The sequence below is a fragment of the Oncorhynchus keta genome, chromosome 23 (assembly GCF_023373465.1).
Source record: "Oncorhynchus keta strain PuntledgeMale-10-30-2019 chromosome 23, Oket_V2, whole genome shotgun sequence".
Classification (NCBI taxonomy): domain Eukaryota; kingdom Metazoa; phylum Chordata; class Actinopteri; order Salmoniformes; family Salmonidae; genus Oncorhynchus; species Oncorhynchus keta.
In genome coordinates this window covers 5,307,256-5,319,645 of record NC_068443.1, presented here as the reverse complement: position 1 = coordinate 5,319,645, position 12,390 = coordinate 5,307,256, and the positions used below count along the sequence as shown (strand labels likewise).

Genomic DNA, 12,390 nt, shown 5'->3' with positions numbered 1-12,390 from the left:
TCAGGTTAGATGGTTCCTGTTCTGTCAGGTTAGATGGGTCCTGTTCTGTCAGGTTAGATGGGTCCTGTTCTGTCAGGTTAGATGGTTCCTGTTCTGTCAGGTTAGATGGTTCCTGTTCTGTCAGGTTAGATGGGTCCTGTTCTGTCAGGTTAGATGGTCCCTGTTCTGTCAGGTTAGATGGTCCCTGTTCTGTCAGGTTAGATGGGTCCTGTTCTGTCAGGTTAGATGGGTCCTGTTCTGTCAGGTTAGATGGGTCCTGTTCTGTCAGGTTAGATGGGGCCTTTTCTGTCAGGTTAGATGGGTCCCTGTTCTGTCAGGTTAGATGGGTCCTGTTCTGTCAGATTAGATGGGTCCTGTTCTGTCAGGTTAGATGGTTCCTATTCTGTCAGGTTAGATGGGTCCTATTCTGTCAGATTAGATGGTCCCTGTTCTGTCAGGTTAGATGGGTCCTGTTCTGTCAGGTTAGATGGGTCCTATTCTGTCAGGTTAGATGGGTCCCTGTTCTGTCAGGTTAGATGGTTCCTGTTCTGTCAGGTTAGATGGTCCCTGTTCTGTCAGGTTAGATGGGTCCTGTTCTGTCATGTTAGATGGGTCCTGTTCTGTCAGGTTACATGGGTCCCTGTTCTGTCAGGTTAGATGGTCCCTGTTCTGTCAGGTTAGATGGTTCCTGTTCTGTCAGGTTAGATGGTCCCTGTTCTGTCAGGTTAGATGGTTCCTGTTCTGTCAGGTTAGATGGTTCCTGTTCTGTCAGGTTAGATGGTCCCTGTTCTGTCAGGTTAGATGGGTCCTGTTCTGTCAGGTTAGATGGTTCCTGTTCTGTCAGGTTAGATGGTCCCTGTTCTGTCAGGTTAGATGGTCCCTGTTCTGTCAGGTTAGATGGTCCCTGTTCTGTCAGGTTAGATGGTCCCTGTTCTGTCAGGTTAGATGGTCCCTGTTCTGTCAGGTTAGATGGTCCCTGTTCTGTCAGGTTAGATGGGTCCTGTTCTGTCAGGTTAGATGGGTCCTGTTCTGTCAGGTTCCTGTTCTGTCAGGTTAGATGGGTCCTGTTCTGTCAGGTTAGATGGTTCCTGTTCTGTCAGGTTAGATGGTTCCTGTTCTGTCAGGTTAGATGGGTCCTGTTCTGTCAGGTTAGATGGGTCCTGTTCTGTCAGGTTAGATGGTTCCTGTTCTGTCAGGTTAGATGGTTCCTGTTCTGTCAGGTTAGATGGGTCCTGTTCTGTCAGGTTAGATGGGTCCTCTTCTGTCAGGTTAGATGGGTCCTGTTCTGTCAGGTTAGATGGTTCCTGTTCTGTCAGGTTAGATGGGTCCTGTTCTGTCAGGTTAGATGGGTCCTGTTCTGTTCCCAATCAGTCTGTAGTTTGAAACCTACCAAATATGGCTACTCAGCCCACGCTATCTTTAATCCCTTAAATCCAAAGCATTTTGAAACATATCACAACGAGAGGTAGGGAGAGAGGGAGGGAGGGATGACTCTGGCCATGACATGGCTGTTCCAGGGGTTATATTGAACTAAATACCCATCTGGGTAAATCTGAAATCCCAGGGTTTTTCAACAAATAGCTTATCCATTAGGTGTTTTTGTTAATCGCTTCTGAGAAGACGACAGAAAATAGAATTTAGAGTTATATTTGGCTTTCCGATATTCCATATTTAAGGAACGGATGTGGTATATTATATTTGACTTTGTCTCAGTCTTTCGTTCAGACCTTTGTTGGCAATGAGCACATTTTCAAGGTTGGATTTTCCGGAAAATTCATATATGTGTGATTGACAATGAGATGAACAAGATTGACCTGGTTGGAAACTTGAATTGTACTTAACCTTTATTCATTCTGGGTTGTTTTATTGAGGAAAAATATATTTTACGAGAGAGTCCTTGTTGATGCTCACACACAGAGAGACAGAGGCCAGTGCTATGCTGTTTGCAGAAACTCAAAACGCAGATCTAATCTCTCACAATTATTTTGAGATGGGGGGAGGGGGGGTGAGAGAGAGAGAGAGAGAGAGAGAGAGAGAGAGAGAGAGAGAGAGAGAGAGAGAGAGAGAGAGAGAGAGAGAGAGAGAGAGAGGTCAGAAACCACATTTTTTCAGTTTCTTTGTTCTTTTTATCAGACGGGCGGGTACAGTACTTGTTCATTGAAGATACCTTGTCTGGGAAGTGACAATGGTCTACCCTCGGAAGAGAATCATGAAGAAATAACTGTTTTGGAGACTTTTGTTACATTTGAGCTGAACCTTTAGTGAGGTTATCCATGTAGGCGACACATTACTGTAAGTAGGTCAATAGCAGTGAGGACATAAAACATAGAGGAAGTTTAATCTTTTGAGTGTATTCCAACAAGTAATCCCTGACTAGGTTTCCAAATTAAAGATTCAAATACATTATGATGACACACACACACACACACACACACACACACACACACACACACACACACACACACACACACACACACACACACACACACACACACACACACACACACACACACACATTTTGTCTCTATAATTTGGATTTTTGACTATGTTTAGCTACTTTTAGCAACCTCTGTAAGAGTGACCAATGGACTCCAATGGAGTGACCAATGGATTTTATGATTTCTGCTGTTTCGAAAAAGACAGGTCGATGTATGTTTAGCTACATCTGGTTGTTTTCTTTACCCCCGCACTGAGAATCTAAACATACTCCTATACTCCCAAGCTGAGACTCTAAACATACTGCTTTACCCACACGCTAAAACTCAAAAAATACTGCTTTACTCCCAAGCTGAGACTCTAAACATACTGCTTTACCCCCACGCTGAGACTCTAAACATACTGCTTTACCCACACGCTAAAACTCAAAAAATACTGCTTTACTCCCAAGCTGAGACTCTAAACATACTGCTTTACCCCCACACTGAGACTCTAAACATACTGTTATACTCCCATGCTGAGACTCTAAACATACTGTTATACTCCCAAGCTGAGACTCTAAACATACTGCTTTACCCCCACACTGAGACTCTAAACATACTGCTTTACCCACACGCTGAGACTCTAAACATACTGTTATACTCCCAAGCTGAGACTCTAAACACACTGCTTTACCCCCACGCTGAGACTCTAAACATACTGTTATACTCCCAAGCTGAGACTCTAAACACACTGCTTTACCCCCACACTGAGACTCTAAACATACTGTTATACTCCCAAGCTGAGACTCTAAACATACTGCTATACTCCCAAGCTGAGACTCTAAACATACTGTTATACTCCCAAGCTGAGACTCTAAACATACTGCTTTATCCCCACGCTGAGACTCTAAACATACTGCTATACTCCCAAGCTGAGACTCTAAACATACTGCTTTACCCCCACGCTGAGACTCTAAACATACTGTTATACTCCCAAGCTGAGACTCTAAACATACTGCTTTACCCCCACGCTGAGACTCTAAACATACTGCTAAACCCCCACGCTGAGACTCTAAACATACTGCTTTACCCACACGCTGAGACTCTAAACATACTGTTATACTCCCAAGCTGAGACTCTAAACATACTGCTTTACCCCCACGCTGAGACTCTAAACACACTGCTTTACCCACACGCTGAGACTCTAAACATACTGTTATACTCCCAAGCTGAGACTCTAAACATACTGTTATACTCCCAAGCTGAGACTCTAAACATACTGTTATACACCCACGCTGAGACTCTAAACATACTGTTATACTCCCAAGCTGAGACTCTAAACATACTGCTTTACCCCCACGCTGAGACTCTAAACATACTGCTTTACCCACACGCTGAGACTCTAAACATACTGTTATACTCCCAAGCTGAGACTCTAAACACACTGTTATACTCCCAAGCTGAGACTCTAAACATACTGTTATACTCCCAAGCTGAGACTCTAAACATACTGCTTTACCCACACGCTGAGACTCTAAACATACTGTTATACTCCCAAGCTGAGACTCTAAACATACTGTTATACTCCCAAGCTGAGACTCTAAACACACTGCTTTACCCCCACACTGAGACTGGGATACCGGTACAGAGTCAATGTGGAGGCTATATACAGGGGGTACCGGTACAGAGTCAATGTGGAGGCTATATACAGGGGGTACCGGTACAGAGTCAATGTGGAGGTTATATACAGGGGGTACCGGTACAGAGTCAATGTGGAGGCTATATACAGGGGGTACCGGTACAGAGTCAATGTGGAGGCTATATACAGGGGGTACCGGTGCAGAGTCAATGTGGAGGCTATATACAGGGGGTACCGGTACAGAGTCAATGTGGAGGCTATATACAGGGGGTACCGGTACAGAGTCAATGTGGAGGCTATATACAGGGGGTACCGGTACAGAGTCAATGTGGAGGCTATATACAGGGGTACCGGTACAGAGTCAATGTGGAGGCTATATACAGGGGGTACCGGTACAGAGTCAATGTGGAGGCTATATACAGGGGGTACCGGTATAGAGTCAATGTGGAGGCTATATACAGGGGTACCGGTACTGAGTCAATGTGGAGGCTATATACAGGGGGTACCGGTATAGAGTCAATGTGGAGGCTATATACAGGGGGTACCGGTACAGAGTCAATGTGGAGGCTATATACAGGGGGTACCGGTACAGAGTCAATGTGGAGGCTATATAGTCCAAAGAAGAAAAGCCTGGAAGGAGGAGAGATGACTAGAAATTATTCGGTGGACTGTTTTATGTCTGGATTAATTGGTGGACCTTGTGCATTTCAGGTAAAATAACAACTCAATTTTTATATCCCAGGACAAATTAGCTAGCAACTGCAAGCTAGCTAAATAGGACAAATTAGCTAGCAACTGCAAGCTAGCTAACTAAATTGCCATACATGTTTAATGCTTTTCGACCTGTTAATAAAAAATTAATATAATTAGTTCAGAGTTTGTTAAGATATTTCATCCTGCGTGTCGTGATCGCGTTTGGTGTGGGGGGACTAAATCAATTTGCGCATGATGGCGCACGAATCTATCCGGTTTGGGCATGGTGTTAGTAAGGTCACATTGATCAATAACAAGGTTGTGAGATTACATGTGACTCCTCCTCCATAGTTTATACATCCTGAATATGTTAGGACCTGCTTGGGTAATGAAACAACAACTCTTTCAGTACACTGGACCAGGACAGAACACCATAAGGCCGCTCAACCGTTTAGGGCTTTAGGCTGTATATAGTGTTATATCAGTGTAACTTGCCCCCTGTGCTACATTTTGCACCTGTGATTTTTCTGGAATAAATCATGGGTGAATAACTCCAGGAAGCAGCTGTGTACACCAGGTGAGGTGTTACAGGAACCTCTCTGTCCCCCTCTCTGTCTCTCTGTCTCTCTCTCTCTCTCCCTCTCCTCTCCTCTCCTCTCCTCTCCTCTCCTCTCCTCTCCTCTCCTCTCACTCTCTCTCTCGCTCTCTCTCTTCATGATTACATTTAATGTGCCCAGGGTCGGCTCTAGACTTTTTTTTTTCGTGGCCCCCTATCTTGCCGGCGGAGACAACAAAATCTACATTTCAAATTCATTTTCTACAGTTCTACTCTCTCAGCTCACTCTCTCAGCTCTTTCTCTCTCAATTTATCTATCTTTCTCTCGCTCCCCCATTTCACTCTCTATTTTCAACCTTATGAGGAGTCAATGAGCTCTAGTGTCGGAATTAAATCAGAGTGTTACATTTTGCAGTCATTGCAGTGTAAATTCAACTCAAACTCAAATTCAACTGAAAAATGTTTGCGTGAATTTTAAAACCATTTTGAGTCAAATCAAATCAAATGTTATTGGTCACATACACATGTTTAGCAGATGTTAATGCGAGTGTAGCGAAATGCTTGTGCTTCTAGTTCCGACCGTCCAGTAATATCTAACAAGTAACCTAACAATTTCACATCAACAATGGAATGAATAAGAATATGTACATATAAATATATGGATGAGCGATGGCCAAAAGGCATAGGCAAGATGCAGTAGATGGTATAGAGTACAGTATAGTGTACAGTATATACATATGAGATGAGTAATGTAGGGTATGTAAACATTATATAAAGTGGCATTGTTTAAAGTGACTAGTGATACATTTATTACATCCAAGTTGTAATTGTTAAAGTGGCTGGAGTTGAGTCAGTATGTTGGCAGCAGACACTCAATGTTAGTGATGGCTGTTTAACAGTCTAATGGCCTTGAGACAGAATCTGTTTTTCAGTCTCTCGGTCCCAGCTTTGATGCACCTGTACTGTCCTCGCCTTCTGAATTATAGCGGGGTGAACAGGCAGTGGCTCAGGTGGTTGTCCTCGATTATCTTTTTGGCCTTCCTGTGACATCGGGTGGTGTAGGTGTCCTGGAGGGCAGGTAGTTTGCCCCCGGTGATACGTTGTGCAGACCTCACTACCCTCTGGAGAGCCTTACGGTTGTGGGCGGAGCAGTTGCCGTACCAGGCGGTGATACAGCCCGACAGGATGCTCTCGATTGTGCATCTGTAAAAGTTTGTGAGTGTTTTTGGTGACGAGCCAATTTCTTTCAGCCTCCTGAGGCTGTGTGGGTGGACCATGTCCGTGACGCCGAGGAACTTACTTCTCCACCACTGTCTCCACTAATTAACTCTGAAAATGTGACACTACCTTGTAGAGTAACTTTAACACTATGCAGACTGGGACCAAATGTTATCTGATACAGTGTTGAATTCAACTCTATTGGAGTTAAATTAACACTTTTATCTGTTTACTGTACAGACTTGGTTTAACTGTCATCAGTGTTAGCTCTTAGCTGTCCATTACCACCTTTACTCTGTTTTGGGTTGTAAAATCAACGGTGAAAGTAAGCTGGCACTGGCCGGTACGGCGTCCCCCTCAGCGAAATAAATGGTAGGGGTACGCCGTACCGGTTGAACATGAGCCTATCACAATAATTACACTCAAAGAAGCCAAGAAAACCCACTATTACACTACTATTTGTAATTACTGCATAGCACACGTATGTAACATATCACACGTATGTAACATATCACACGTATGTAACATATCACACGTATGTAACATATCACACGTATGAAACATATCACACGTATGAAACATATCACACGTATGTAACATATCACACGTATGTAACATATCACACGTATGAAACATATCACACGTATGTAACATATCACACGTATGTAACATATCACACGTATGTAACATATCACACGTATGTAACATATCACAACATATCACACGTATGTAACATATCACACGTATGAAACATATCACACGTATGTAACATATCACACGTATGTAACATATCACACGTATGTAACATATCACACGTATGTAACATATCACACGTATGAAACATATCACACGTATGTAACATATCACACGTATGTAACATATCACACGTATGTAACATATCACACATATGTAACATATCACACGTATGAAACATATCACACGTATGTAACATAGCACACGTATGAAACATATCACGTATGTAACATATCACACGTATGTAACATATCACACGTATGAAACATATCACACGTATGTAACATATCACACTTATGTAACATATCACACGTATGTAACATATCACATGTATGTAACATATCGCACTTATGAAACATCTCACATATCACACGTATGAAACATATCACACGTATGTAACACATCACACGTATGTAACACATCACACGTATGTAACATATCACACGTATGTAACATATCACATGTATGTAACATATCGCACTTATGAAACATCTCACATATCACACGTATGAAACATATCACACGTATGTAACATATCACACGTATGTAACATATCACATGTATGTAACATATCGCACTTATGAAACATCTCACATATCACACTTATGAAACATAGCACACGTATGTAACACATCACACATATGTAACATATCACACGTATGTAACATATCACACGTATGAAACATATCACACTTATGAAACATCTCACATATCACACGTATGTAACATATCACACGTATGTAACATAGCACACGTATGTAACATAGCACACGTATGAAACATATCACACTTATGAAACATCTCACATATCACACGTATGTAACATATCACACGTGTGTAACATAGCACACGTATGTAACATATCACACTTATGAAACATAGCACACGTATGAAACATATCACGTATGTAACATATCACACTTATGAAACATAGCACGTATGTAACATATCACACGTATGAAACATAGCACGTATGTAACATATCACACTTATGAAACATAGCACGTATGTAACATAGCACACGTATGTAACATATCACACGTATGAAACATAGCACGTATGTAACATATCACACTTATGAAACATAGCACACGTATGTAACATAGCACACGTATAAAACATATCACGTATGTAACATATCACACTTATGAAACATAGCACACGTATGAAACATATCACGTATGTAACATATCACACGTATGAAACATATCACACGTATGTAACATAGCACACGTATGTAACATATCACACGTATGTAACATATCACACGTATGAAACATATCACACGTATGAAACATATCACACGCATGTAACATATCACACGTATGAAACATATCACACGTATGAAACATATCACACGTATGTAACATATCGCACTTATGAAACATCTCACATATCACGTATGTGTGCTGGCAGCCAGGTTTACAGGATCCTATTGATTGGATTGTTTGACGACCAGATGAAAACATAATAACTGGTTATGTTAATGCCACATTAAAAGGTTGAATAATACGAATAATGTAATGTAATTGTAGTGCATGCACACATAGGAGGTACTGTATCTGAAAGAAATGAAAACTACTTCCACCCCCCCTACCCCCACTGGGTAGAATACTGCTGTGTCATGTGTTAATCCTAGAATACTGCTGTGTCGTGTTTAACCCTCGAATACTGCTGTGTCATGTGTTAACCCTAGAATACTGCTGTGTCATGTGTTTAACCCTAGAATACTGCTGTGTCATGTGTTAACCCTAGAATACTGCTGTGTCATGTGTTTAACCCTAGAATACTGCTGTGTCATGTGTTTAACCCTAGAATACTGCTGTGTCATGTGTTAACCCTAGAATACTGCTGTGTCATGTGTTAACCCTAGAATACTGCTGTGTCATGTGTTTAACCCTAGAATACTGCTGTGTCATGTGTTAACCCTAGAATACTGTTGTGTCATGTGTTAACCCTAGAATACTGCTGTGTCATGTGTTAACCCTAGAATACTGCTGTGTCATGTGTTAATCCTAGCATGATGCTGTGTCATGTGTTTAACCCTAGAATACTGCTGTGTCATGTGTTAACCCTAGAATACTGCTGTGTCGTGTGTTAACCCTAGAATACTGCTGTGTCATGTGTTTAACCCTAGAATACTGCTGTGTCATGTGTTAACCCTAGAATACTGCTGTGTCATGTGTTAACCCTAGAATACTGCTGTGTCATGTGTTAACCCTAGAATACTGCTGTGTCATGTGTTTAACCCTAGAATACTGCTGTGTCATGTGTTTAACTCTAGAATACTGCTGTGCCATGTGTTAACCCTAGAATACTGCTGTGCCATGTGTTTAACCCTAGAATACTGCTGTGTCATGTGTTAACCCTAGAATACTGCTGTGTCATGTGTTAACCCTAGAATACTGCTGTGTCATGTGTTAACCCTAGAATACTGCTGTGTCATGTGTTTAACCCTAGAATACTGCTGTGTCATGTGTTTAACTCTAGAATACTGCTGTGCCATGTGTTAACCCTAGAATACTGCTGTGTCATGTGTTAACCCTAGAATACTGCTGTGTCATGTGTTAACCCTAGAATACTGCTGTGTCATGTGTTAACCCTAGAATACTGCTGTGTCATGTGTTAACCCTAGAATACTGCTGTGCCATGTGTTTAACCCTAGAATACTGCTGTGTCATGTGTTTAACCCTAGAATATTGCTGTGTCATGTGTTAACCCTAGAATACTGCTGTGTCATGTGTTAACCCTAGAATACTGCTGTGCCATGTGTTAACCCTAGAATACTGCTGTGCCATGTGTTTAACCCTAGAATACTGCTGTGTCATGTGTTTAACCCTAGAATACTGCTGTGTCATGTGTTAAACCCTAGAATACTGCTGTGCCATGTGTTAACCCTAGAATACTGCTGTGTCATGTGTTAACCCTAGAATACTGCCGTGTCATGTGTTTAACCCTAGAATACTGCTGTGTCATGTGTTAACCCTAGAATACTGCTGTGTCATGTGTTAACCCTAGAATACTGCTTTGTCATGTGTTAACCCTAGAATACTGCTGTGCCATGTGTTAACCCTAGAATACTGCTGTGTCATGTGTTAACCCTAGAACACTGCTGTGTCATGTGTTTAACCCTAGAATACTGCTGTGTCATGTGTTTAACCCTAGAATACTGCTGTGTCATGTGTTTAATCCTAGAATACTGCTGTGTCATGTGTTAACCCTAGAATACTGCTGTGTCATGTGTTTAACCTAGAATACTGATGTGTCATGTGTTAACCCTAGAATACTGCTGTGTCATGTGTTTAACCCTAGAATACTGCTGTGTCATGTGTTTAACTCTAGAATACTGCTGTGTCATGTGTTTAACCCTAGAATACTGCTGTGTCATGTGTTTAACCCTAGAATACTGCTGTGTCATGTGTTTAACTCTAGAATACTGCTGTGTCATGTGTTAACCCTAGAATACTGCTGTGTCATGTGTTTAACCCTAGAATACTGCTGTGTCATGTGTTAACCCTAGAATACTGCTGTGTCATGTGTTTAACCCTAGAATACTGCTGTGTCATGTGTTAACCCTAGAATACTGCTGTGTCATGTGTTTAACTCTAGAATACTGCTGTGTCATGTGTTTAACTCTAGAATACTGCTGTGCCATGTGTTAACCCTAGAATACTGCTGTGTCATGTGTTTAACCCTAGAATACTGCTGTGTCATGTGTTAACCCTAGAATACTGCTGTGTCATGTGTTTAACCCTAGAATACTGCTGTGTCATGTGTTTAACCCTAGAATACTGCTGTGCCATGTGTTAACCCTAGAATACTGCTGTGCCATGTGTTAACCCTAGAATACTGCTGTGTCATGTGTTTAATCCTAGAATACTGCTGTGTCATGTGTTTAACCCTAGAATACTGCTGTGTCATGTGTTTAACCCTAGAATACTGCTGTGTCATGTGTTTAACCCTATAATACTGCTGTGTCATGTGTTAACCCTAGAATACTGCTGTGTCATGTGTTTAACCCTAGAATACTGCTGTGTCATGTGTTTAACCCTAGAATACTGCTGTGTCTGTGTCTAGAATACTGCTGTGTGTTTAACCCTAGAATACTGCTGTGTCATGTGTTTAACCCTAGAATACTGCTGTGCCATGTGTTAACCCTAGAATACTGCTGTGCCATGTGTTAACCCTAGAATATTGCTGTGTCATGTGTTTAACCCTAGAATACTGCTGTGTCATGTGTTTAACCCTAGAATACTGCTGTGTCATGTGTTAACCCTAGAATACTGCTTTGTCATGTGTTAACCCTAGAATACTGCTGTGCCATGTGTTAACCCTAGAATACTGCTGTGTCATGTGTTAACCCTAGAACACTGCTGTGTCATGTGTTTAACCCTAGCATGATGCTGTGTGTTGCAGGAAGTGTCCTGAGGGATTTGACTGTCTGAGAATAGGAAGGAACCCTAACTATGGTTATACCAGCTTTGACAGCTTTGGCTGGGCTTTCCTGGCGCTGTTCCGGCTGATGACCCAGGACTACTGGGAGAACCTCTATCATCAGGTACACAACCTACAATACTCTGTATACACTCTTATGAGCCGGGCGCTTCCTGTGTGTGTGTGTGTTTGCGTGCGTGTGTTTGCGTGTGTGTGTTTGCGTGTGTGTGTTTGCGTGCGTGTGTGTGTGTGTGTGTTTGCGTGCATTTGTGTGTGTGTGTTTGCGTGTGTGTGTGTGTGTGTGTGTTTGCGTGCGTGCGTGCGTGTGTGTGTGTGTGTGTTTGCGTGCGTGCGTGCGTGTGTGCGTGTAAGTCGCTCTGGATAAGAGCGTCTGCTAAATGACTTAAATGTAAATGTAAATGTGTGTGTGTGTGTGTGTGTGTGTGTGTGTGTGTGTGTGTGTGTGTGTGTGCGTGCGTGTGTGCGTGCGTGCGTGTGTGTGTGTGTGTGTGTGTGTGCGTGTGTTTGCGTGTGTGTGTGTTAACCTGCTGTATCTCTGTCCCTCAGACTCTGCGTTCAGCAGGGAAAACCTACATGGTCTTCTTTGTGCTGGTCATCTTTCTGGGTTCCTTCTACCTGGTCAACCTGATCCTGGCTGTGGTGGCCATGGCCTACGAGGAACAGAACCAGGCCACCATCCA

At 42.3% G+C, this 12,390-nt stretch overlaps 1 protein-coding gene across 1 annotated transcript in view; it reads left to right on the top strand.

Moving 5' to 3' along the window:
* The window catches only part of LOC118371447 (sodium channel protein type 4 subunit alpha-like), a 120,724-nt gene that overhangs the window by 52,167 nt on the left and 56,167 nt on the right, over window positions 1-12,390 (top strand). Inside the window, exons 8-9 of the mRNA XM_052477394.1 lie at window positions 11,672-11,813; window positions 12,257-12,390. The exon at window positions 12,257-12,390 is cut by the window's right edge and continues 64 nt beyond it. Coding sequence (XP_052333354.1) covers window positions 11,672-11,813; window positions 12,257-12,390 — 276 coding nt within the window. The remainder of the gene's footprint in view (window positions 1-11,671; window positions 11,814-12,256) is intronic.